General features: G+C 57.6%; 2 protein-coding genes across 16 annotated transcripts in view; both read left to right on the top strand.

Annotated features, from left to right (window-relative positions):
- RFX2 (regulatory factor X2) overlaps positions 1-5,808 on the top strand; it is a 92,052-nt gene extending 86,244 nt beyond the window's left edge. For 2 of the 4 annotated variants that reach the window (XM_070622707.1, XM_070622710.1), the window contains 3 exons: positions 2,366-2,519; positions 3,603-3,645; positions 4,181-5,808. In XM_070622707.1, the coding sequence (XP_070478808.1) occupies positions 2,366-2,519; positions 3,603-3,645; positions 4,181-4,293 (310 nt within the window). In that variant the 3' untranslated portion in view covers positions 4,294-5,808. Of the gene's footprint in view, positions 1-2,307; positions 2,520-3,602; positions 3,646-4,180 lie in introns of all 4 variants that reach the window. The other 2 variants (XM_070622711.1, XM_070622708.1) reach the window with 1 other exon arrangement.
- Positions 5,809-15,316: 9,508 nt separating this feature from the next.
- The window catches only part of RANBP3 (RAN binding protein 3), a 52,580-nt gene continuing 41,415 nt past the window's right edge, over positions 15,317-26,481 (top strand). For 3 of the 12 annotated variants that reach the window (XM_070622703.1, XM_070622702.1, XM_070622700.1), the window contains exon 1: positions 15,362-15,579. In XM_070622703.1, coding sequence (XP_070478804.1) covers positions 15,558-15,579 — 22 coding nt within the window. In that variant the 5' untranslated portion in view covers positions 15,362-15,557. Of the gene's footprint in view, positions 15,580-26,481 lie in introns of all 12 variants that reach the window. The other 9 variants (XM_070622695.1, XM_070622701.1, XM_070622704.1 and 6 more) reach the window with 9 other exon arrangements.

Genomic DNA, 26,481 nt, shown 5'->3' with positions numbered 1-26,481 from the left:
GACCGGAAGCAACAGTCAGGCCTCTGTTCACGCACTGCCAAGAGTGAGCAGGAGGACAGGCTCCCATGTCCCCGCGGAGAGGCACCAGGCAAGGGTCAGGTGGATCAGGTGTATAGAGCTAAAAGTCACGTATGTAAATGTGTTATGATGAATCATCGTTGTAGCCAGCGCTGGGGGTCTGGTGGTTAAGATTCGGCGCCCTCACTGCCCTGGCCCGGGTTCGTGTCCTGGTCAGGGACCCACATCACCCGTCTGTCGGTTGTCACACTGTGGCGGCTGCGTGTTGCTTTGATGCTGAAAATGCTGCCACCAGGATTTCAGATACCAGCAGGGTCCCCCGTGGTGGACGGGTTTCAGCGGAGCTTCCAGACTCAGACAGACCAGGAGGAAGGACCTGGCCACCCAATTCTGAGAAAATTGGCCGCAAAAACACTGTGAATAGCAGGAGAGCGTGTCTCATAGAGCACGAGAAGACGCGAGGATGGCGCAGAAAGACGGGGCAGGGTTCCGCTCTGCTGTCCACGGGGTTGCTAGGAGGCACAATCAACTTGACGGCACTGACAACCACCATAATTATATATAAATACATAGATAATTATTATACATTAATATATAGAGATTTCTTTCAAGGAACTAGCTCATGCGATTGTGGGGGCCCGCAAGTCTGAAGTCTGTGGGGCAGCCTGGCAGCTGGAGACCTTCAGGCAGGAGCTGATGCTGCTGTCCACAGTGGCATTTCTTCTTCCTCAGAGAAACCTCAGTTTTGCTCTGAAGGCCTTTCAACTGATTAGACGAGGCCCACCCATGGTATCAAGGGTCATCTTTACTTAAAGTCAACGGCTGGTAGATGTGAACCACACCTACAGAACACCTTCAAGCAACACCTAGACCAGTGTTTGAGTGAACGACTGGTATGATGGCCCAACTGAGAGAAAAAAATATGGAGAAAGAAAGGAAAATGTGAGAGAGAGAAACCATGAAAGAAAAACATGAGAGACAGAAAAACAAATTAAAAGATTTGATCCAGAAAGTTTGATATCCTGCCGTTGAGAATTTTAGGAGAGGGGCCAGCCCAGTGGCATAGCAGTTAAGATTGCATGCTCTGCTTCGGTGCCCCCGGGTTCACCAGTTTGGATCCCAGGCACGGACCTATGCACCACTCATCAAGCCACGCTGTGGCAGGATCCTACATATAAAGTAGAGGAAGGTGGGCACGGATGTTAGCTCAGGGCCACTCTTCCTTAGCAAAAAAGAGGAGAATTGGCAGCAGATGTTAGCTCAGGGCTAATCTTCCTCAAAAAAGAAAAAAGAATTTTGAGAGAGAGAAAATAGTGCGAATGAATATAATAAAACATAATCAAGAAACGATCTCGGAACTAAGGGCGCAAGTTCCAACTGGAACAGCTGCCAGGTTCCCAGCAGAGCGAATGAGAGCGTCCCCGCGGGGCCTCCCCGTTAGATTCAGAGAACGAGGGGCGAAGGGCTGTCATAAGGGCTTCCAGAGAGACAGCAGCAGGTGACGCTGACAGGCCAGGGACCCGAACAGCGTCAGACTTCTGGACAAGAAGGCAGAACCTAGAAGACAGGGCGCCATGTCTTCAGAATCCTGAAAGGTGACATTTCCGAGCTCACCCGTGCAGACACCGAGCCACGAGCCCTTTGGAGGACCCCAAGGTCCTAAGGTGGCTGTGGAGAAGCTCTGGAAAAGCTACTTTGAGCAGAGGCATCCCTCCAGGCCGGCACCGAGCTGGGTGGGCCGAGCGGACCATGGTGGGAAGCCGGGTCCCGACAGCGCAGCGGCCGCACAGCCCATGTTTTCCCAGCTCCAGACGTGAGCAGCGTGCTGCCCGCGACTCTTTCCAGAAGCTGTGCTGACGTGAAGCGTCGGGAGGAGGAAGCTGGCGCATGGGGACCCCGAGCAGAGCCCTGGGTGGAGGGGGAGGTGGGGGGACAGAGACAGCCCGGAGGAGGGGTGGCCGGCATGGGCTGGATCTGGTCTCATTGGGAAACGAAAGAGCTGGAAGCGCCTGGAAATTCTGTCTGGTTTTTAGGAGCCTGAACCACTGAGTCGGGGGTGGCGGGAGGAGGCAAGGGCGTGGGGCAGGCAAGGCCGCCTGCTGTCGGGGAGTCTAAGATGCTGAGAAGACCCCTTGTCTAAGGCTTGCGTCCGAGACCCCCATACTCAGAGCCCACTGCGACCCCCTGTGCCATCTCGGTCACCTGGACACGGGGTGGTCTGGGCGGCTGGCGGGCCCTCCTAGGTAGGTCTCGGGGTGCCCAGCCGCCCTCGGAGCTGAGGAAAGCCAGGCTGGGCCGCCTGCCGGGCTCCGTGCCCCGGGCCGTCCCAGCCGCCGTGTCCCCGCAGCTCCATGGTGATCCGAGACCTCACGCTGCGCAGCGCCGCCAGCTTCGGCTCCTTCCACCTCATCCGGCTGCTGTACGACGAGTACATGTTCTACCTGGTGGAGCACCGCGTCGCCGAGGCCACCGGCGAGACGCCCATCGCCGTCATGGGCGAGGTGAGGGCCGCTCCCTGGCGGGGCGCGGGTGTGCACGGGCGGAGCGCGACACTGGCGGCCCCGGGAGAGGACACGTGCAGCCAGAGTGCTGGGGCCCACAGGCCTGGGTGCAGAGCCTGGTCGCCGGTCACCTGCCCTCTGCGACCCTGCGCAGGAGTTCCTGCCTCCAGCGAGGCCTCAGACACCCTATTCTGGGGGGGTTATTGTGGCCAAATACACATAACCTAGAATTTCCCATTTTCCCATCTTAAAATGAACAATTCACTGGCATTTAGTGCATTCACAGAGTTGTGCAACCACCACCTCTGTCTAGTTCCAGAACATTCCATCCCCCCAAAAGAACCCTATCCCCATGAGCAGTCCCCCCACCCACTCCCCAGCCCCTGGCACCCACGAGCCCGCTCTCTGTCTGTGGATCTGCCTGTTCTGGACGTTTCCCGTCAATGGGGTCACATGCCGTGTGTCCTTCTGTGTCTGCTTCCCTCCCTGAGCATCGTGTGTGCAGGTTCATCCACGTGCGGCCGTGTCATGGCCTCGCTCCTCTTCATGGCTGCATAATATTCCAGCATGTGGGTGGGCCACCCTGTGTGGATCCATCATCCACTGATGGGCATTTGGGCTGTTTCCACTTGTCAGCTACTGTGAATGGTGCTGCTATGAACATTTGTGCATGGGTTTTCATTTGCACACCTGTTCTCTAGTCCCTTGGGCGGGTCCCCCCCAGGAGCGGAATTGCTGGGTCACGTGAGGTTGTTTTGAGGAAGAAACGAGGGGATATTGTAGAGCATTTAATACACAATAAGCCCCTGATAGAAAAAAATGGCAGCTGTTCCTCCATGGTCACTATTCCGAGGCCACAGCCCTGTCCCCTCCTGGCCTGGGCAGCCAGTGGCTCTCCAGCAGCTCCCAGGCGCGGCCCAGAAAGTGTCAGAGGGACGCCCCCCCCCCCCATCAGAGCCACTTCTTGTCCAGAACTCCTGTCCCTTACAAAGTGGAGGTCTGTCCTGGCTGTGGGTGGAGGACACGGCTCACGTCCCCCGGGCCGCTCTGTGCAGCCCCTGACGCTGGGCTTCTCTCTTCCAGTTCAACGACCTCGCCTCTCTGTCGCTGACGCTGCTCGACAAAGGTGCGTGTGGCCGTGGCTCTCCCTCCCGCCCTTGCTTGGTGGAAATGGGGGCGGCCTGGGGCAGGTTGGGGGCCTCCAGGAGCTGCCATCCAGGTGGCGAGTGACACCTCTGCGGGACTAGCCCCAGCGGAGCTCTGAGGAGCTGCCCTGCCACCTCCCCCTTGAGGGTGGCGCTTTGGGGCCCCTTCATCCTGCTCCTCAGGCACCTCCTGCAGCCACATCCGGAGGGGGAGCGGGGCAGGCGGGCCAGAAAGCCGCCTCCTGGCCCATCCCTGCCTATGGGAGTGGGAGGGCCAACTGCCCAGGGAACCCTGCCAGGAACGTGACCCTGGCCCGTGGGCGCTGGTCCGGGGAGGTCCCGGGTAAGGAGGCCCCTGGGTGCTGCAGGGCAGGCCAGGGAGGACCAGGTGACCAAGACCAGAGGCCACAGCGGTGCCCGAGCTGGGCCCGCTGGGGCCTGTGCACCTCCCTGAAGATGCACTTCTCTCTCTCTCCTGTGCCTCCCCCGTCCTCGTCCCCACTGCTGACCCCACAGATGACATCAGCGAAGACCGGGGCAGCGAGGCCGACTCGGACGCCCGTGGCTTGGGCGAGCCCCTGGTGAAGCGCGAGCGCAGCGACCCCGCCCACCCCCTGCAGGGCATCTAGCCAGGGCCCCGCTCCGGACCGACTCCTCGAGCCCCACCGGACAGTGCCTCTCAGACGAAGTGACCTTCCTGCCACACGGCGTCCCACAGGACGCACTCTTGCTCCAGAAACACAGCTGTCCACCAGGCGGAGTGGCGCGGGCCCCGGGCGCTGCCCAGCTGTCTCCTCCCGGCTCCGAATGTTCTGGTTCTCCCCCTGCTGGACCGTGTGGGGCGTCCACACATCCCGCCGTGGGGGCTGGATCAGCCGGGGCCTCCGCCTGGCAGCTCCTCCATCCAGGCTTCACCGTAATGTTAAAACAACTCAGCGGATCCCCGGAGGGAGGATGTCCTGCGGCTGTGGGGCAGGGCCAGGCTGGTGGCGGCCACGGGGCCCCGGTGCCCCAGCGGTGGGAAGGGACCGTCACACTGCTGTGCCCCGAGGTCCCTCGTGGACGGACCGCGCGTGGCCTCCTGCCCTGCCCAACCCCCGGGAGCCCCTTATCTAGACGCCAAAGGTTTCCAGAAGCAGCTCCCGCTTGGCTCAAAGAAGAAGTCACGGAAGCGGGCCCACTCATGCCAAGACACGGTGGTGTCTTTAAAAATCAAACCAGATTTATCAGCGACGCAAATGTCTGGACTCTGTCCATGTTCACGGCCAACGTCAAGCCAAACCGCTGGGTCTGGACCGAGCTTGTTCCCAAGGGGCCGGGCGGTCAGCATCCAGCGGCACCTCCAGAGGGCGGCCACGCCGCCAAGCCTGTGCCCAAACAGCCGTGCCTGCATCCCACTCCACAGAATCTTCCAGAACGCCGCCGAGTCCGCGATCCTGGAACCCTGTGACCCCGCGCAAGTCCCATCTTAAACTGCTCAAGTCGAAACTCTGCTCTGGGGACAAACGGCTCCTGAGGCCTCACACCCGGGACCCATCTCCATCCTCACACGTGGCACCAGCTTGTGCAGTTCTGTCCCCACACCAGCCGCAGGAGAAGGGACAGCCGTCTGGTCCAGGACGCACCGCCTTGTGACATGCAATCGTTTCTCTTTTTGGAAATACGTTGATACCAATAGTTTTGTGCTGTTATTAGAACATTTCTTATGAATGTGCATATTGCAATATATTTGGTCCCTGGTATTTTTTTCTCCTTCATGCCGAAGGTACTAATGCCAACGCACATGGCCTTGAAAACCTTCCTTCCCATGGCAGGGTGCAGGGAGGGCAGAGGGGAAGGACCAGGAAGCTGTGAGCCTGTTTCTGAAACCCAACGTCCGTGAGGATCAGCCTCGTTCAGGACTCAGATGGCATCAGACAGAAGGAGCGTCTTTACAATCCCGTCTCCTCCCGGGAGACGTGGAGGCCGCGGTCCAAGGATGGTGACAGCCCGCCTTTTCTTCTGCGCGTGGTGACCGACACAGACTGGGTTTCTGCCTCCCTCTGTCCTTGCAGGATTCCCCGAGGAGGAACACCCGCGACAGTAATGACACGAGCCTTCCAAGCCCCTTCTCGGTTTTCGTTGCAATAAACATGTTGAATGTACCCGTTTGGGGTCACGATCCACACTCCAGCCCCTGCCCCCACAGTGGCCCTGGAGGATGTGCCCTCCCTCCTGGCCTCCCCCTGCCCGGGACAGCCAGCCTGGCCCAGAGGGGAAGCCGTGGGGCTGCCTGCAGCACTCCCCACCCCCACCCCAGGCTCCCTGTGGAATGTTCTAGAAGGAGCAGGCTCCCCAAGCCTTACTCAGCGAAGCCAGCCTCGGCCAGAGATGGCGAGAAACTCCTTCAGACGTTGCAGAATGAATGCCCGCCCAGCCACTGGTGTAGCCCACGGCGGTTCCCAGGGTTTATTCGGTAGAGTGATGGGGACCGATGTGCAGGATGCCCTAAGAATAGGGGCCAGGGCGGCATCCCAAAGCCTGTTCCTGGGCCCATCCTCGGGGAGCCCGGCTCGTGGGACTAAGGAGGGGTGGGGAACCCGTATGGTTGTGACCGTCCCCTCTCAGGGGCCTCTGCCACAGGTGATCGTAGGACTTTAACCCCGCGGGACAGCGACAGGCTGAGGAACCGGGAAAGGCCCTCAGGCAGGAGGATGTTCTGGAAACGTGGACGCAGCTCCCCATCACCCGCCCTAAAGCTGCTTCTCGTGCCAGCCCAGTGCCCCATGGGCCCGCAGAGATCTCGGCCTTGGCCCCAGCCCAGGCCCCTCTGCCCCAGGAAGAGGCCTGGGGCCCCCAGGTGACACGGACACCGTCCGTCCCTTCCCTGGGCTGGAGCTCCCGGGCCCATGCGGCCTGATGCTCGGCTCTCACCATCTTGAGATCCTTGATCATTTTTCGACGCAGGCCAAGCTGTCATTGTGCACGGGGCCCCTCACACTTTGTGGCCTTCCTGGGGAACAGCCAGGACCCACCCACGCAGCCTCCCTTCCGCTGGGGGCCAGGTCCTGACTCTGGGCCGACTCCCAGCCCGGCTCCAGGAACCCAGACTGGCCCCCGCCCCCTCCAGCCTGGGGACCCTGAGCAGCAGCCACCCCCCAGCCCTGCCCCTCCGAGCGCCAGGCCCAGTGGCAGGGCGCCAGGGCCCCTGCTAGGAGAGCCAGGCCTGCCCTTGGGGCCTGAGTGGCTGGTGAGGCCCATGAGCACCCGTGGGCGAGGCCCACATGATTACTGCCCCAGGAGCCGGAGAGGAGATGAGGAGGGGAGACCGCTGAAGGCCCAGAGGCTGTCAAGCCCCTCGAAGGGCCCAATGGGTAGGGCCCTGGAGCACAGGCACTGCACAACGAGGGGGACCCAGTCCTCTCGAGAGCCCCTGGGAGGTTCTGACCAATCACAGCGGCTCCACGCTACATGGTTCTGTCCAGCCTCCTCCTCTTTTCAACAATCTCCCAAGGTAGGTGTTACCCCCATTGTACACACAGAAAAACTCAAGCTGCTGGCTGGAATGCAGGCACGAAGGCTGGAGCACCAACAGCCATCTTGGGCCTTGAGGTGGACATCATATAGTAAGGATGGCAAAGCAATGAGACAGAGGGAGCCTGGGTCCCTGGTGATCATTACAGCCCTAATAGCCTCCAGTAAGAGTTCAATAAGCTGCAGCTGGGGGGTGCAGGGGGACCCAGAGATTTCCTGCTTCCAAGAGCTCTCTGGTAGTAAGAACTCTGAAGGAAGATGTAAGGTGCATGCACACGCGTGCACACACACACGCAGACCCCAACTGCAGACGTGCTGAGAAGGGAGAGATTCTCCCTGGCTGGGAGTGACACCCCTCCCCCGGTTTCTCTCCCGCCTCTCAAGCTGCTGCCCCTCTGCGCCTGCGTCCTGCGCCTTCCACACCCTCCGTGAGCTCGTCCATCCTCCCACCTGCCCCACAGCTGCCCACCCACCGCTGCTCCAAGGTCCTGGGGGCCTCGCCCTCCACAGAGCAAGACTGGATGGGGCTCGGCATCCAGCTGTCCAGACCTCCTCCCCGTGTCTCCATCACAGCGTGGGTCCTACCATCCTTCCAACCGCCCGAGCCAGAAACCCGGGGCCACCCACCCCTCCTACCTCTTCAAAACGCACAAACACTGCCCCCTCGATGCTCTGATTTCTCGCTCCTGGAGTTCAGCCCACTGTCTCATTTCGGGCTCTTTCACCTTCGCACACACACATCCCTTCTTCTTGAATAGCACTCATCTTAATCGACACCTCCTCCAGGAAGCCTTCCTGGAAGCTCCCCAGCTCGATTCGGATCCTTCTACGCCCCCCCTTCCGTGTCCCATACGTTCCTGTAATTGCTTGTCATCGGCTCTGTGGGTGAGCAGCTCTCGTCTGCCTCACTCGATATTCTATTTCCCAAATCCAGCACAGTGTGCGCTCAACGGTGGCTGAGAGGCTGAGTGCGTGAGGAGGGCTCCCAGGAGGAGGTGCTATTCATGGTCCATGCAGAGGTAGGGGAAAGGAGGAGAGAAAATGGAGGAATGGTCAGGAATGGCCAAAGTAAAGAAAATCAAAGTCATTCAGAAGGCCACCTGCAGAATTGTTGATCTGATCAGAGCTGAGATTCAGAAAGACTTATCCAGGCACAGTGGGTTCACCAGAAAAGCCTGGAAGCAGGAGGTCACATAGGTATTTGCTAAGATGGCACAAGCGGGGGCATGAGGTTCTAGCAGGCCAAGTGGGTTATGAGATCGAGTTGGTGCATTATGACCAGTGTAGTTTTTGCGAGTTTTTTTTTTTTTTTTTTTTTGCTGCGGAAGATTGGCCCTGAACTAACATCTGTGCCAATCCTCCTCTATTTTGTATGTGGGTTGCTGCCACAGCATGGCTGCCAACGAGTGGTGTAGGTCCGCTCCCAGGAACCAAACCTGGCTGCCGAAGCAGAGTGTGAAAACATAACCACTAGGACACTGGGCAGCCCCTAGTTTTCTTTTTAATGGGCCAGGATAGAAAGAGAAAACATCAGGAGTGTTCACGTAATAAAGATAGATGTGGCTCTGCAAAATCCTTATTTCAGTACCTCTGATGTGTGTATACATACACACATGGCATGGGCTGCAATGTAGAACGTACTGAATATACACATGGCTCGAAAGCCATGATACTGGAGAGCCGTCCTCAAGCTATTCTGAGGTCAGGGCTCCCTTCTAGAATGCCCTGTGATGGAGGTCCGTGGGGTTTCCCTCTCCAGCATTCCTTCCACCTTCTTTTGGAATAACGCCCTGATTCCTCTTTGGGGAACGACCTTTCTCCCCGGGTTTTCAAGACCCTCTCCGTGTGGGCGCCCTCACATCCTCAGGACACTGTTCCAGGCAGAGCGAACAGAGGGAACGACTTGGCTGTGGCCAGCAGCCAGGAGACTCGGGGGCGGGAGGTGGGGTGGGGCTGGAGGGAGAAGCGAGGGGAGATGGGGTGGGCTTCCTACATCCTTGTGGGGACTTGGGTTTCATTCCGGGAGTGCTGGCCCCTGAGTAAGAGGCCCAGGACCTCAAGGCGGGTAGAGAACTCCCCTCCATCCGCCCTGGTCCGGACGACTGGCCGCCGGACCCCTCCCCTCCGATGTCTCAAATGGCACCCGGACCTACCCCTGGGCCCCTAGAGGACTCGCTGGGTCACTATTTCGTGGAGGCACGAACTGGGTGGGGTCGGGGACAGCGGGAGGGGCAGGGACTCATCACGTGGCCGCCCTCGGGACGCAGCCGACACTGTCTCCTGGGAATCTGAGCCGGGAGCTGCATCTAAGACCGACAGCAACACGGCTGGGCGTTCTCGGGGAGGTGCCCTGTCATCCTCAGGTCCCTCCGCAGCCGCCCCGTTCCTTCTCTGTTCTCTTAGATTTTATGAGCATCCTCATAACTTTCCAGCAAAATCCCCCTTTTGCTTCCACGGGCCAGAGGTGGTTTGGAGGTTTGCAACCCGCCTGCAAATCGACACGCCCTGGGTTCCCGGCAAGCCCGCAGTCAGCTTCCGAGGACGGAGAGCCCGCGAGTGACAGGCGGCGCATGCGCAGTGCCGGCAGCCCGCCCCTCGGGCCGCCTCCTCCCCCGCCCGCGCCCGCGGACCCGCCTCCGGGGCTGCCGGGCCTCGGAGATCCCGCCGGCTGGGCCCCTTCGCCGTCCCTCTGCCGCCCCCCAGCGTCCCTGTGCGACACGGCGCCTTCCTGTCCCCCGGGGAGCTGCGCGCTCGGATTTTGCCTGGCATGCAGGCTGTTCGGGTTACGAAATGGCAACAACGCCTGGACAGACCTCAAGCAACCGAGCGAAGGAGCCAGCTTCCTCTTCCCCCCCTCGTCCTCAAAGATTGCCCGCTTCTTTATCTCCCCACGAGATGATCAGTCATCACAAAAGGACAAGCGGTGCCCGGGCAGACACCATCCAAAGCGGGAGATCCAAGCCAGCCTCAGTCACTGCACAGGCGGGCGTCACGTGCCCCCGGACGCACCATGCTCCCTCACTCCAGCCCCAAATGCATGACCTGAACGTAACGATGAGGACACGTCAGGTAAAGCCCACATTAAGGGGCGTGCTGCAAAAGCGCTGGACGATACGCGCTTCCAGGGTCGTGGTCAAGAAAAAAACCGGATCTAGAGGAGCCAGAGAAGACTAAGGAGAAGGGACGGCAAAGGGCAACGTGGGGTCCAGGGCTGCCTCCCAGAAGAGGAAAAAAACATGAACGATGAACAGATGCAATCTGAATACGGTTTGTACATTAGCGAATGGGCTCCCATCCGTGTGCATTTCATGGTTTCCATCATGGCACTGTGTTGACATAAATGTTAATATCTAGGGAAGCTGGGGGGAGGCTTTACGGAACCCTTTGCACTATTTTTGCAACTTGTTTGTAGGTCAGAGTTCATTTTACATTGAAAAGTTAAAATTTTTAAAAATCACAAATAAATTGCAATAAGTATTTCCTCCCAGTTCCGTACCACACTAGCTGCTGCGGGATACAGGAGAGGGGGAAGCCGACGCCCCCAGCGTGGGGCAGGGGTCCCCCTCTGAGCGTCGGCCACAGTGGACATCCTGCCGTCAGGAACTTGACCCTGTGGACGGAGGGAGGACGAGGAAGGGGGCTGAGCAGACGAGGCCACCAGGACGATGTCCCTCCGCCCCCACCTGACTCTCAGCATCTGCGGGGCAGCAACCGGAGCAGAGTGATCTCTGGGTCCTGGACCTCAGGGTGGGGCTGGGCCTAGAGCAGACACTTCACACGCCGGCTCCCTGCTCGCCAGGGGAAGACGACACTCAAAGTATAGCTGCGCAGGCGCAACGTGGAGCCCAACCACAGAAGCCATTTCTGCCTTGGCTGGGGAGAGGGGATGCTCACAGTTCTCAGAGCCCAGCCCGGGCTCAGGGGTGCTCTGACTGGTCCCCTGGTGAGCCCAGGAGGAAGAGGCAGCAGAGACCCATGAGCAGGTTAGGGGGAGTCATTGGGATCCCGCCATTTCCCACTTCCAACCCTTGTATTAGGAAAAACCCCAAACTCTGCACTGTGGCCTATAAGGCCCCTCATGCCCCCTCCCTCGTCTCATCGCCTCATTCTGCCCTGGCTGCACGGAGCTCCGCCAGCTCACCAAAATTGCTTCCTGCCTCAGGACCTTTGCACTGACGTTCTGTCCAGAATGCTCCTCCTGCAAAACTCCTATGAAATGTCACCTCTTCAAAGAGGACTTCCCTGACCAGCCAATCAAAAGCATCCCCTTTCTGGTGCTCGCTGACAATCTGCGGTTTGATTTTCTTTGCAGCACTAGTCACTATCTTGAATTATTTTGCTAACCTGACTATTGTCAGTCTCGCCACAAAAGAATACAAAGGTTGGGGCTGGCCCCGTGGCCGAGTGGTTAAGTTCGTGCGCTCTGCTGCAGGCGGCCCAGTGTTTCGTTGGTTCAAATCCTGGGCGCGGACATGGCACTGCTCATCAGACCACGCTGAGGCAGCGTCCCACATGCCAGAACTAGAAGGACCCACAACGAAGAATATACAACTATGTACTGGGGGGCATTGGGGAGAAAAAGGAAAAAATAAAATCTTAAAAAAAAAGAATACAAAGGTCCGTGAAGAAGGGAGAGTCTCTCTTGTTCATACTGGGCCCCAACATGTAGAACAGTGCTGGCGCACAGTAGGTGCAGTGGATGCGTACAGCCACGTGACTGACGTGAACAGTGCTGGCACACAGTAGGTATGGTGGATGCATACAGCCGCGTGACTGACGTGAACAGTACTGGCGCACAGTAGGTGCAATGGATGCATACAGCCATGTGACTGACATGAACAGTGCTGGCACACAGTAGGTGTGGTGCATGCCTACGGCCGTGTGACCAACGTGAACAGTGCTGGTGCACAGTAGGTGTGGTGGATGCGTACCGCTGTGTAACAAATATCCCCAAACGGGGGGGCGGGGGGGTCAGAACAGTGAGCGTCATTAATTTCTCTGCCACAGTGTCTGTGGGTGAGACTGGGGAAGGGCGAGGCTGGGCAGCTGTCCCCCAGGGGCTTTGCCACGTGGCCTGTGACTGAGCTTCCCCACAGCGCAGCCACCTCAAGGCAGTGCCTCAGCAATGGCTGAAGGCTCTAGAAGCATCTGTGCCTGCAGCCGACAGCAGCTGCACGTCTGCCCTCGTCCTGGCCTCGCCTCCTTCGTTACAGCATCATTTCCACTGTGTTCTCTGCTTGGACCAGGAACAAGTCCAGCCCCTCAAAGGGAGGGAACAGCGACCTCACCTCCGATGGGGAGAGGGGCCAAGAATTTGGAGCCGTCTTTTAAAATTCTCTCCATAAGTGCTCAACACATATTTGGTCCATAAATAACTGTGACTAAGTCATTTTGGTGGAGGAGGCCAGAGAATGGAGCGAGGGCAGGCTGAAGGGGCTGGCTGCTGGCCGCCACCAGCGCTGTCACGGGCACTGTGAAACCAGTGGAAACCGAGCTGGCTCGTCAGGATGACAGGTTTAGCGTCTCTCAACGGCCCTTGAAAAAGCACAGCTGAACGATGTTTAGCGAGCGATGACATGTTGCTGGGAGTTCCCCAAAGTGTGGGAAGAATGTGGCGGATGAAATGACTTTCGGAGACACGCAGACATGGCACTGAATGCCACTGAGTCGCATGGATTAGAGTCTTCTCATCGTGTCAAGGAAAACGTTTCGGCGGAGTGAGAGGCCTTTCAAACCCTCTAAGACTTTCTAATCTCTCTTTACATCAAAGGAAAAGCAGACTTGGGCTCAGCATCCACCCAGAATTGACGAGCATTGTGTTCATGTTTATTTTTGCAATTATCTCCTAGGCGCGGCTTAGCAGCTTTCGACTTAAATGGTGATATGTTCAATCTATTTAATGTAAACTTAAACCCATAAAAAGGCATATAAAGAAAACTACTAGGTTTATTAAAGGTCAGAGGGTTTAGAGATACGGGAAAGGCCGGGAAGATCTACCCACGAGAAATTACATAAAATGAAATATAAAGAAACGAACAAGCTAGAAATGAGGAAACCTAAGTCGACACACTGTGCGCGACCAGATGGACTGGAGGACCCCCTGGGGCCATTCCACACTGACATTCTAGCGATTTCTGGAGAATTTCTAACTCAAGGTCTGTGGCCTGTGCCCGAGGCCTGGTGGCAAAATCTAAGACAGCAGAATCAAGTGGGGGAAACTTGTAATAGTATTAACTATACCCCACTGCCAACAATAAATAGAACTTCCACTTAAAGTTTCCTGAACGGTGCTTCTCAAGATCTAATGTGCAGAGGAAGCCCTGGGTATCTTGTTAAAATGCAGATCTGATTCAGGTCTAGGTTGGGGCCTGGGATTCTGTTAGTGGGTTTTTTTTTTTTTTGTGGTGAGGAAGATTGGCCCTGAGTTAACATCTGTGGCCAGTCTTGCGCTTTTTGCTTGAAGAAGATTGTCGCTGAGCTAACATCTGTGCCAACCTTCCTGTGTTTTATGTGGGACGCTGCCACAGCATGGCTTGACAAGTGGTGCTAGGTCTGCGCCTGGGATCTGAACCTGCGAACCCTGGGTCACCAAAGGGGAGTGCGCAAACTTCACCACCATGCCACCAGGCCGGCCCCTGGGATTCTATATTTCTAACAAGCTCCCAGGTGACGTTGATGCTGCTGGCTTGGAAACCACACTGGGAAAGTAGCAGATTCTAGGAAAAAAGTCATGTAAATACACATGTCCTAGATTAGGGGTGGGCAAACTTTTTCTGTAAAGACCCAAATAGAAAATATTTCAAGTTTTATTGGTCAGACCGTCTCTGCCAGGACTCAGCTCTGTTGCTGCAGATTGAAAGCAGCCATGGACAATTCATAAACGAAGAAGTGTGGCTGTTTGCAATGAAAACTTTATTGATGGACACCGACATTCAAACTTCATACAATTTTCACAGGATGAGATACGCTTCTTTTTTTCCCAACCAACTAAACATGTAAATTCTTAGCTCGCAAGTCACATGTGGCCCATGGGCTAGAGGTCCTCCTTGTCTAGATCATCCTGGAGGAGTGGAGCTGGGACTCAAATCTAGGTAAGACATGGGACACAGAGGCCCAAGCAGAGGGATCAGCAAGTGCAAAGATCCTGAGGCTGGAAGGAGTCTGGAAAGACCCAGAAAGACCCACGTGGCCGAACTGCAACGAGCAAGGGGGAGACGGGAGCAAAGCATCGGGGGCTTCGCCAGCCTGACTGGGAAGTTCAGAATTTATTCCAAGTTCAGCGGAAAGCCGTTTGGAAGCACTGAGCAAAGCTGTGCCCTGGATCTCACTTCTGTTTCTAAAAGATTGCTCTGCGTGCTGCTGTGGGTGGAACAGCCTGGAGCTCCCTGAGAAGAAGAGGCAGGAGAGCAGAAGCAGAGGGAGAGGGGGCCGTCCAGTCTTCCAGGTGGGAGAGAAGGGTGGTCTGGCCTAGGGCGGGGACAGCCGAGCTGGTGAGAACGGGTGGATCTGGGCTCTATTTTCAAGGCGAGGCAGAGCCCACAGGATGTTCCCAGAGATTCGGAGCCGGGGAATTGAGAACGAATCCAGGGTGTGCGATAGTCTCACATCAGCCTTGGGGCCGGGGGGGGGGGGGGGGCGGGTGATCAGCCCATTTTACAGATGAAACTTGAGGCCAACCCGATTCCAGGCGTTGCTCGGTTCCAGGCGCTGCTGGTTCCAGGCGTCGGGGTCTGGCCTCCTGGAGTTCCCATTCCGGTGGCTTGTGCTGGGGATCCCCTGCCCCACTGAACGCCCCCCTTGGCCAGTGATCTTCAACCTCTGACCTCTGCTTCCCCCTCACCTCCCCACACGGCCTCGGGAAAGCGTTTGCCCGACGTGCTGGCCGCTCCGAAGGGGAAACTGAGGCCCGGAGCGACCCGCCGTCCCCCAGTCCCCGCGGGCCTCCCCCTCAACTTCGGGCCTGCGCGTGTGGAAGGCGCCCCGCAGACCCAGGATTTACCTAGAGGAAGGCTTCGATCGACGGGCTCGCTCTCCCAGCTCGAGGGACCCCCCGGGAAACCAGCGGAAACTAGGGGCGTCAAGCCCCAGCTCTTGCAACCAGCGCCACGTTCACTGCGCATGCGCCCTGCCCTGCCCACGCCCCCCTCGGGCGGCGGGAAAAGGAGGCGGGGGCGGTTAATGCGCAGGCGCGTGCTCGGCCTGAGGCCGGGCCGGGGCCGGCGGTCGGGAGCGCGACTCCGCGCCGGGCTCAGCGCGCAGGCGCGAGCTGCCCGCCTCGCTCGGAGTCGGCTCGGGAAGTGCGCAGGCGCGGGAGTTTCTGGCAGCAAGCAGACGAGCCCAGGCCGGCGCGGGGCCTTGTGGGAGGGCTTAAGGAAGTAAAATGGCGGACCTGGCGAACGAAGGTAGGGGAGGCGCCGTCGGGGGCCAGCCGGCGGCCGGGGGGCGGGCGGCGGGAGGCCCGGGGGCCACAGACCCGAGGGGTGGGCGCCCCGGAGGGTGGGGGGCCCGTCCGCCCCGGGAGAGCGGCCCAGCTCGTTCCGCAGCCGCCCCCCAGCGCGTCCCCCCAGGCCGGGCTCACCGGCCCGGCCCATCACCCCCGGCAGCGCTGGCCCTGCCGCCGTCCGGCCGGGGCGCCCGGGAGGCCGCTGCGGCCGCGGCCCCGAGGCCCTTCCGCCCCGCGGGCCAGGCCGGGGGCCGAGGGGGCGGGAGGCGCGGCCTGGGCGCCTGGGCCTCGGATGTAAATAGCCCCCGGGCCTGGTGGTGGGCCCGGCGCGCCGCGCTCGCTCCCGCCCCTCGTCCTCGGGGACCCGCCTCCCCGCCGCCGGCCCGCGGGGCTCTCTCGTCCTCCACGGCCCGTCCCGTCTGTCTTCACCCCGCGCCCCGAGCTGGGCCCCCGCTTCCTGCCGGTTCCCCCGGTCCCTCCGCGGCCACCGAGAGGGGCGCCTCGGGCCCCCGCCGCAGGATGGGGGCCGCCGAACGCCCCGGCTGTTGGGGCCCTTTTTCGTTGCCCGGGCAGAGCGCGTGTGACTTCCCTCCTCTGTCGGGCGCTGACGTCCCCCCCCACCCCACCCGATCCACGAGCGTTTTTGACAAGGTTACGGTTCCGGATGCCCCGGAGGAAGCGCTCCGCGAGCTGCTGTCTGCTTCCATCGGCAGCGGGGTCGATGCCGCTGTAGCTTCGGGACTTCCGAGGCCTATTTTTAGCTCCCTCCGTTTCTAGGTGCACAACCGCAGGCAGGCCGGCTACCTCCCTGGCCCCGATTCCCCCCGCACCGCGCTCCCTGCGATGGGGGGGGGGGGGGGTCCTGGGGTTCCCATGCTGAAATGCACGAATGATGATAATGGGGGCCCACCCTGGTGGAGCACTGAGGATGCTCCAGATACTGTTCAGAGTCTTGACGCGTGTTGTCCCCGGTAGTACGCGCTCCTCGCAAAAGCTGCACGAGGTGGGTCCTGTTAGCCGTGTTCTCGGTGTGGAAACGGAGTTAAAGTGGTTAAGTTACTTGTCCAAGGCAGGTCACCCAGCCAGTGAGGAGCGGGCATGTGAATCAAGGTGGCCTGGCTTCAAGGCCCCCCACCCTGCTTTGGCCCTCTCATGCCACGTCTGTTTTGTAAGATAAAGACGCGGGTAGAGGGTTGAAGTGTTCTCTTCATGAGATCCACGTAAAGGCAGGAGAGGAGCTGCATAAGTGGGAGTCAGTATGACATACTGGATATGTTTACACCTTGGGCCCATTCAGTTTCTTGATTCAAGACTCGTAGATCCGGCATCATATTCGCCATCTCCATTTGGGTGTCTCAGAGGCACAGCAAACAAAAATTTCTCTTTCCCCCCAAACCTGCTCATCCCACAGTTTTTCCTCCATGGTAGTACATGGCAAGTCCCTTCTTTGGCTTAAAAGCCCTGAAGTCTCCCTTGACTCCTCTCTTTTCTCCTGCGCCACAGCACAGCCTGTCAGTTCGACCTTAAAAAGATTTCCAGAGGGGGCCGCTTCTCACCACCGACACTGCCACCACAGGGGCCTCCCTGCCACCCTCACCCTTCTGCCAGCGTCTCAGCCCAGAAGCCAGGGTGGCCCCCCGATACCGCCCCGTCCTCCTCTGCCACCACTGTCCCCCGACTCGCCGTGCTTTTACCACTCTGGCCGTCTCGGTGTCCCTCGGATGGTCCGTCCACTCCTCTTATTTATGCCTTTGACCCTGCTGGTTCTTCTGCCTGAATCCGTCTTCCCCCGATAGCCTGGGGCTCCCTCCTTCGCCTCCGTCTGATTTTTACTCAACTGTTACTTGATGATTGAGAACTTCTCTGACCACCTATTTTAAATTGGGTCCACACTCGCTATCCCCTCTCCCCTGCTTTATTTTCCTCCACAGCCCTGACACCATCTGGCAAGCTGGCTTATTGTCTGCTTGACTCCCCCTCCCCTAGAATAGGAGCTCCAAGTGGGTGGGGATTTTTCTCTGTGATGACCCCCGATGGTTCCCTAAATTTAGAACGGTGCCTGCCACCCAGTAGGTATCCAGGAAATGTTTGTTGAATGAATGAATGAATGAATGCATTTATCAGTGAGGACCCTCATTGTGAGGTATACTTTTGAGCACAAAGGGAAAACTGTGAATTCCTGTTTTCCAGGGATAGCATTTCTAGCACGTGTGCTGGCACATGAGCTGTCACTTGTAAATTGCGTAATTGAACGGGTAAGTGTCAAATAGAGAAACAGAATTTCTCTTACTTACAGTTTTTGCCTGATAAATGCTGGACTCACCTCAGACTTTGCCTCTGACGCTAGTCCTGGCATCGTTGTCCTCAGGACGTCAAACCTTAGTGGCTTTTTGTGCCTCCCATATCCCTGCCCTTCTTGAATTGGTTGCGATGTGTTTCTCGCCCCCGTTTCTGGCTTTGGCTTGTGCAGCCCGCTAAGATGTTTAATTTCGTATCCACAGTGTGAACTGGGCCTTCCTGTGCGTTTGGAAGCCTCAGGGATTGGCCCAAACTGTGCTTTCTTTCCTGCTGTTTAAGCTCCAGTCACACGGCCTCTTGGCTTCTGTCTTTCCAGCCTGGGGTCCTAAGCTGGTCCTTCCTCACACCCGACCCCTCTGTCTCTGTTCTCTGGGCCGTTGCCACCTCTGTGTGAGTCTGAGGCAGTGGCTGTTCCCCCGGGCTGGACGTCAGAGTCACCTGGGGAGCTTTCTTAAAATGCTCAGTCCCCACACCCGCCCCACCCATTCCGATTCTGCGAGGTGTTGGGTGGGCCCCGGGTGTCCGTCCAGTTAGAAGGCTGCACCAACGATCCTGACGTGCAGCCAGTGTTGAGAACCAGTGGGCTGGGTAGTACATGTCAGGAGTGCTGTGTTGTGTACAAAGACAGGTTTCCAGTTGTGAATACAATACAGCGTCTTGTTAGTCCTTGTTGCCATGGTGATCTCTTCAGGGATGGTGACAGCGACTCCCGCAGCCCTTTCTTGGTGGTCCTGTAGCCCCTGACTTTAAAGTCCAGTTGGAGTGCTTCTCTCCTGGGAGAAAGAGAGAGTGTGTGTGTGTGAGTGTGAGTGTGTGTTTTTTACACTTGTGTCCTGGGATATTCTCTTCTGCTTGGCATTTCGCTGTTGCTACGTCCCAGACTCGTTACTCGTCCTTTCTCTGGAGCTACTCTGCATCATAGGCTGACGTCAGGCTTTGAGGCAGCGCAGTGTTATTCCCTGGTGAAGGTGAAGAGTGGGAAGAGGGTGATAGCGTGTCTGAGCTCTGGGAAGTCTTTGAGTCTAGATGCCAGCAGCAGAAGGGACCGTGCACGTGTGATGAATCCTTGCCGGCCACCTGGGAGACCACAGAAAGCAACTTTGGCCCTACTGACATTTGGGGCCGCGTGATTCTCTGTCGTAAGGGCTGTCCTGTGCCTTGGGGGATGTTTAGCAGCATGGTAGCATCCCTGACTCCAGCCACAAAGTGCCAGGAGCTCACCCGTCCCCTGCACCCCTGCCCCAGGGGTCATGGCAACCCAATGTGTCCTCAGACTTGGCAGAGTGTCCCGGGGCAGGGGACTGGTATATGATGAGGTGGGGCCCAGGCTTTGCCTTGGAGACAACTGGGTTTGTGTTTGACTCAGTCTCGGACTCTCTGAGTGACTTTGGGCAAATCCATAAGGCCTTTGAGCCTCAGTTTAATGGCCAGCAAAATGGGCATAATGATGATTGCAATATCCCATGGCTGCTGTGGGCAGTGGCTGCATTAACATGTGTAAATTATTTAGCACCGATCCCAGGCCACAGTGACAGTAAGTGGTAGCTATTTTTACTACAGGGGACTCGTGCTATAGACACATTTAGCTTAAGTGCTCAGCAAAGGGAGAGCAAGAACTAAGTGCACAGAATGTGGTGACTCCACGCCCACTGGGCGAGATGGCCCTGAGGCCGGCCCCTGGCGGGAGGCCAGTGGAACTGGGCCATCAGTTGCCCTGGGTCCTGTCTGGCCTCTCGTTGCATGGTAATCTGGTCATGGGGTCTCAGGCTTGGCACTGTAGACATTTGGGCCCAGATGATTCTTTGTTGTGGGGCTGCCCTGTGCAGTGTAGGATGTTGATCCGCTTCCCACTAGATGCCAATAGTGCCCGTCCCCCAGTCATGACAACCAAAAATGCCTCTCCACATTGCCCAGTGTCCCCTGGGGGGAGCACCATTGCGCCCGCTTGAGAACCACTGATCTAGCCTGAACAGGTGTCAGTCTGGAGATGTTCAAGGGTCGTGTGGTTTTTCTCACTTTTTTTTGGTGATTGGCCCTGAGCTAACATCCATTCCAATCTTCCTCTATTTTGTATGTGGGATGCTGCCACAGCGTGGCTTGATGAGCGGTGTGTAGGTCCGCGCCCGGGATCCAGACCCACAAACCCTGGGCCACCAAAGCAGATCACGTGAACTTAACCACTACGCCACCAGGCCGGCCGCACTTTTCTCAGTTTTCGTCTTACTCTGTGACTGCAAACTCTGAGAGGATGAGATGCAGCTGAATTTTTACTGATGAGCTGGGACTCAGACAGTTGGAGTCCCCAGCTAGCCTGGTTCTCACCACCCCCTTCCCCTGCCCTAAGCCTCATTTTTCGAATTTGTTCATGAGGTTGTGATAAACACGAACCCTGGGGTTTGTCCCGAGGTTGCGGTGTGTCCGTTTGACTCTCCGGTGCCCTCCTGTCCCCAGCAGATGGGCCTGGTGGTCGCTGAGGGCTGTCCTGTGACCTCAGAGGCTGCAAAACCTTTATACTCTTTGCAGAAAATGTAGGTTTTGCCCAGGATCCCGTGTACAGACAGAAGAGACGGTAGTTCTGCAAGTCTAAAACTTTTCAGCCATGTCTTCAGCGTGCCGCTCAGTTAACTGGAAAATGAGATTTTCCCAGCAGCCCCTCCCCCCGCGCATCTGCTGAGTGCTGGGGCTCCCCGGTCCAGTGTGTGCTGGTGCCCCGAGGCAGTGGAGGTCACAGGAATTGGGTGAGGTTAGAGCGGGGGAGCCTCAAATGGCCTTGGGGGGAGGGACAGTGTTGGGGGTTTGGGGACAGAGAAATGTTACTTACCTGCTGAATTCCGGCCTAGTCAGTGGGTTCAGGCACGGAGAACAGGCTGGGATAGAATGGGCGACGGGGGCTGGCCATTTGCGAGGGAGTTGGGTGCATGGGGGTCCAAGAAGGCTTTTCTCCTATGATGAACCCTGCGCATGAGAAAGGCCGAGGCGGCGGCAGGCCAGGTGGCTGCTGTTGCCGTGGCTGAGCCCGGGTTGCTCTCCATGGTACTTCGAAGCCATCAGGACACAGACAGGTTTGCATCCTTGTGGATTCAGGATCTGGTGGGAGTGCTGGCAGCAAGTGGCAGGGGTCTCTGTTTGAGGGGGATTCATTTTGCCACCCACATGCAGTAACCTTCCTGTGGTCCCGTGGAGTCATGTTCCGGGCACCTGTACCCTCCTCGCTAGAAAGCTCTATGGCATGGGGCCTCCGAGCAAAGCCCCATGTCCACAGCTCGCTGCGTCCCTGGTCGTCTTGGCACTCGGTGCTTGCATAGCGCCCGCTGGGAATCTCAGCCCTCGTGGAGCTTCATGCTCGTTCAAGGAGCTTGTGGAGGAACGTAAAATAAAAACCGAAGCCGGGGCCACACCATCAGAGATCACTGTCAGGTGGCAATGGTTTTGCAAAGCCCCACAAATGTTTAATGACATGAAGCCAGAGTGAAAAACGGCAGGCACAAGTTGCGGGCTTGCTTCTGGGCGAGCAACATGTTTCTTTGGTCCATTTAGGTTTTTGTCTGTTTGTTTGGAACTAGGAGCCAACGTTTAAGAATTCAGAGATTTCAGGGGCAAAAAGTAATCTGGTTTTTGATTTCTCTTGAAAAATGGCAGCCAACCTCGGCCTGCGTTCCTGCCCGGTAATGATTTGCCAGGACTGAGGAGCAGCTGCCGCCCTTAAGAGAGATGTCTGCCCTCCTGGACCCCACGGTCCCCACCGGGATCTGTGGCCCTGGCCCACCTCCTCCTTTTCCGGTGCCTTCCTGACCTCTGTTGGCGTTTGGGTTTCAACCCTGCCGGACTGCCTCTCGAATGCGGCGTCCTCCACCCTCGGTACTCCTAAGCAGAGGACCCCAGCAGAAAGCCCCTGACGTCTGTAACTAATTCAGGAGTCGGAGTCCGGGTGAGGCCAGGACTCGAGAGCAGCATATGGCAGCACCTCTCCAGGGGTCCCTGGGAGTCCCCAAGACCTTTTCAAGGGGACTGCGAGTTCAAAACTATTTTCATAACAATACGAAGTCATCATTTGCCCTTTTCACTCTCTTTCTCTGGAGAATGGGCAGTGGGGTTTTTTCCAGTGGTGTGACAGAGCGACAGATGGACTGCAGAAGCAGGTGACAGACTCCGCCTGTCTTCTCTTAAGCCAGACATTAAAGAGATTTGTCACAATGTGAAATAGCGCCCCTCTTCCCACTAGTTTTTGTTTGTGTTCAACAGCAGTTGTTTTTCATAAAAATATATTCTTTTGATAAACTTTAACCAGTGTTATCTTAAATAAACTAGTATTTGACCTTTTCTTACTTTTAATGTCCAGTGTGGTGAGGATCAATAGCAGCAGCCCCCATTTACAAAAGCGCTTTGGGATCCTCGATAGTTTACAAGCATGGAAAGGGGTCCCGAGACCAAGAAGAGAGCTGCTCGCATGTGACAGCTGAGCTCCAGTGTCAAGGGCCCAAGTGGGGCCTGTAGGGAGGCCCACGTGGGTTTCTCCTGTCCCTCCAGCCTCGGGGCAGTTTTGAACAGGGACTGACGGCAGGCTCCGGTCGGTGACTTGTGGCACAGTTGGAAGCGCCTGGACCAACTGTCCTTGGCTTGTGTCTTGCCTCTGCCACTTACTTGCCCAGTGTGCTGACCTCACTTCCTGCGTCTGTAGAATGGGGACGATGCTCGTCACGTCTGAGGATTGTGTGAGAGAACGTGTGTTGGGTAACTGACCCCCCCCCCCCCCAGCATGTGTGGCTATGTGTCAGTTACTACCAGCTGTCACTCTCCTGAGTGCATGCTGGGGAGGGAAAAAGCTGCTGGGTCGGAGCCGTGTTTCTCCACCCCAGCCCTGGGACATCGGGGCTGGTAGGCGCTGTCCTGTGCATTGTAGGGGGTTTAGCAGTATCCCTGGCCTCTACTCATGTGATGCCAGTGGCGCCCACCTACCCTCAGTCGTGACAAGGAAGAATGTCTCCAGACATTGCCCATCCCCTTGGGCAGTCGCCCTCATTTGAGACCCCTGGGTTAGGGGACTCCACTGACCCCCAAGAGACTCTGCGTTCCATTGTCATCTGGTCTACCAAAGTCCTAGGATGCCACCCACATTTAAAGACACCTACTGAGTGGGGATGGAGGGGGAGGACACACACAAGCTGGGGGGCCACCCTGGTTGGTACTATCTGACTCATCGGGAATTTATTTTGGTGTGTCATATGAGTTAGGGACCTAACTCAGCCTTTTTTCAAATAATTAATGCAAGATTTCTCAACCTTAGCACAGTTGACACGTTGGGTTGGATCCTTCTTTGTGACTGGGGAGCCATGCTGTGCACTGTAAGGTGCTGATCGGCATCCCTGGTCTCTATCCACTGGATGCCGTCAGCAGCTCCTCCCCATCGTGAAGACCAGGAACGTCTCCAGACGTTACCCTGTGTCCCGGGACGGGGGGGGGGGGGGGCAGAAGCACCCCTGAGTGAGGACTGCTGGGATAGAAGATTAAATAAGACTATCCAGGAATAAATCATTTGCCAACTAGAGCTTAGGGCTCGCCCTCCCAACCTTCCTTTTCCATTGTGGCCTTTTGGCAGCTAAGTAGGCATCGGAGATTTCATATCCCTGTTAAGGAGGAACAGTGTTTCCCACGCCCTTCAGCATGGCCAAGTCCAAGGTGAGGGCCGGACAGAAGGTCAGAGCTGGAAAGGAGCCTGAGAGATGCTCTGGGTCCAAGCTGTTCGTTTCACAGGGGCTGAAGCCCAGGGCCGTGTCAGCCAGTGCCGGCGTGCCTACGTCCAGCCATGCAGTCCAGGAGCCCGTGCCCTTCCTGTCCAGTGGACAGGTAGCATTGACTTCAGGGGCACCTGTTCTGAAAGCTGACCCGTGGGGGCACGTCATTCCCCATCACTGTCTCAGAGGAGAAGCGGAAGTGGCGGGGACGGTCGTAGTTGCTCCACGTGCATGTTCAGAAGGAGGCCTTGCTTCTGCAGTGAGTTTTAAATGCCTTTGCTGGGTCACACTCCCCCAGCTTTGCCACACCAAATTTCAGGAATTTGTTGACCCAGAACTAATGCCGGCGTTGCAGCCGTAACAGCCGAGCGGGCGTGGGGAAGGCAGTCCTGGGGACTTCGGGTTCTCAGGTGGTGAGAAAACAGGCTCCCCTCTGCCCGAGGAGAGAGGCCATTCTGCAGCACTGACGGTGGTGGCCGCTGGGGATGGGAGAGTCCAGGGCCTGGGTTACTCATCTTCAGCGCCCCGGGGGGGGGGGGTGGCCCGGGTGGTGGGGTCGTCTTGTCGGAGGAACGAGAGTGCCTTTAGCTGGCAGCGTCCCCCCTGCCTGAGCAGGACGCACACTCACAGCCTCGCCACGGTCGTCTCGGTCTTCCCTCCGCGAAGGCACCAGCGGGTGCTGTCTCCATCCACCTCATCCTGTCTCCAAGGCCACACAACTAGCCTGAGCTGCCAGCATCACTGCCACTTCTCACCTGGACGAGTCCTGAAGGCTCCTCGCTGGTCCCCTTGCATCCCCTCCTGCCTCCCCGAGATCTCTTCTCCTCGCCAGCCCTGCATGATGTTCCCTGGGAGTTCATCACAGAACTGTCCTAACACACAAAACCAGGAAGGATCGCATGAGGACCCCTGCCGGGGGGACCTAAAGATAGCAGCCAGATGGTGTCACTGGCCTGCGTGGCCTCCTCCACCAGCCTCCCTGGATGCTGGATGCCAGACTCCGCACCATGGGGTCCCCTCCCTGTGGAAGTCCTCCAGCCACATGGCATCCAGTTCTTTCCGTCCTTAGGACTTCCAGACTCGGGTTCCCTCTGCCTCCGCCTGGCTTGCTCCCGTATGTCCGAGGTTCCCATGACCCCTCAGAGAGGCCCTGGGCCCACTCGCAGTCTTTCCCTCCGCCCTGCTCTCTGCCCCCTCACACCTGTCTCCAGGATGGTCTCTACATGCCTCTGGTACTTGTTTGTTTTTTTCTCCTTTCCCACTAGAAAGCTGTGGCCTCGGCCACCTTTCCTCCTGTCCCCACTGCCTGGCACAATGCCCAGCACATAGTAGGTCCTCAGTCGGTCCAGCTGCTGTGAGCCAGGCTTGCCTGGTCGACCTCCCATCAGCTCTCGCCTCTGGGACTCTCTGGGCCTTTGGGGGCTTGAGGGATTGAGCCACTGAGCATTGCGTTGCGGTGTCCTGGCGCCCAGGCAGCTCCTGGACGGGGCTGGGCTGCGAGGCCTTTAATCGTTGTCGGGGCCTGGGGGCTGGGTGACAGTCCTCGAAGCCACGACCCGGGTTCTAAGCCGGTGTCGGTGCACTGGCAGTGGTGTCATTGCAGGAGCAAGCACTCGGTGGGCATCATTCCATTCCGGCCTGCCCCACACAGCCTGGGGTGCGGCTCCATCCGTGTTGGACGGCGAGCCCAGCGTGCGCAGAAAGAGTTAACTTGCCTGGGGTCCCGGCCCCAAGTGGTTGAAGCGGATTTTGACACACGTCACCAGAGCCCGCCTTCCCCAGTTTCAGCAGCCCTGGTCTGCAGCCTCAGCAGAAGTTCTGTCCTCAGGTTTCCTTCCTGTCGGGGCACTTCCGTTGTCTTTACTGGAACTTTCCCCTGAATCTTCAGCCACTTTTACTTCGCCTTGGCGGTGCTGGTGTCGCGCCATCTAGTGGCAGAATGGAAAAGTGCTGTCGGCGCTGGCTGCCTGAATTTCTGTGGTTTGAGAGAAGTTGCCGACTTTGACTTATTTAATAAGTTGATGGGGTTTCTCTTAGATTCAAGGCACAGAGGGGCCCAAAGGACTGGGCCTGTCCCCGGCCGCGTGTAGACTGGGCAACTGGGGCAGGGGGGAGGGGGAGGGTGTGGCTGCGGGGCTGACGCGTGTGGAGGAAAAGAAGGCAGAATGTGGCTCGGCCTTATGGGCTCATGGGGACCTGAGGCGCCCAGCTGGGACGTCAGGCCGCGGGGTCTGGTCCCACCTCTGCTGCTTCCACGTGCTCCCGTAGTCGTTAGCCATAGAGGGGTCCGGCGGTTGGAGGGGCGGTCGGATCAACATTGAAAAGTGGCTCGGATTTCAGGAGGTGAAGGTAACCGGCAGGATGAAGAGCATTCCAGAAAAAAGTGCATAAAATAAAAGATCCCAAGTCTCCAAAAACTGTGCCCCTTCTCAACTCCGCGAGACCAACCGAGAGTCACCTGAAGGAAGGAATACATTGGAGGATCAAAAACAGAGGGAAGGGGCCTGGCGCCCTGCCCTGCCAGGCCGGTGCCCCTGGGCCTGCGGGACTCTGGGCCGGAGAGAGGCATCGCCTAGCAACAGCATGATGGAGATCAGGCCCAGTCTGCACCAAGGTATTAGTGTGCAAGCAGACTTGACACGCCAGTGACGAATTCACTGTTATGTATGTTGCTGCACAGGACTGTTTACAGTGATTTCTAAGAAAAGAAATGGCTCAAAGGGCTGAGATAGTGTCGCGGCGTGAAGGCAGTTGCCACATAGTAATAGACGGTTATTTGTGTTGGCAAGATGCTTTCCACATTTTTTGCACAGATAAGAAGATTAAGACGC

This window comes from Equus przewalskii, chromosome 6, assembly GCF_037783145.1.
Source record: "Equus przewalskii isolate Varuska chromosome 6, EquPr2, whole genome shotgun sequence".
NCBI lineage: Eukaryota > Metazoa > Chordata > Mammalia > Perissodactyla > Equidae > Equus > Equus przewalskii.
The sequence above is the reverse complement of the archived record's forward strand: the minus strand, read 5'-3'. Positions and strand labels throughout refer to the sequence as shown.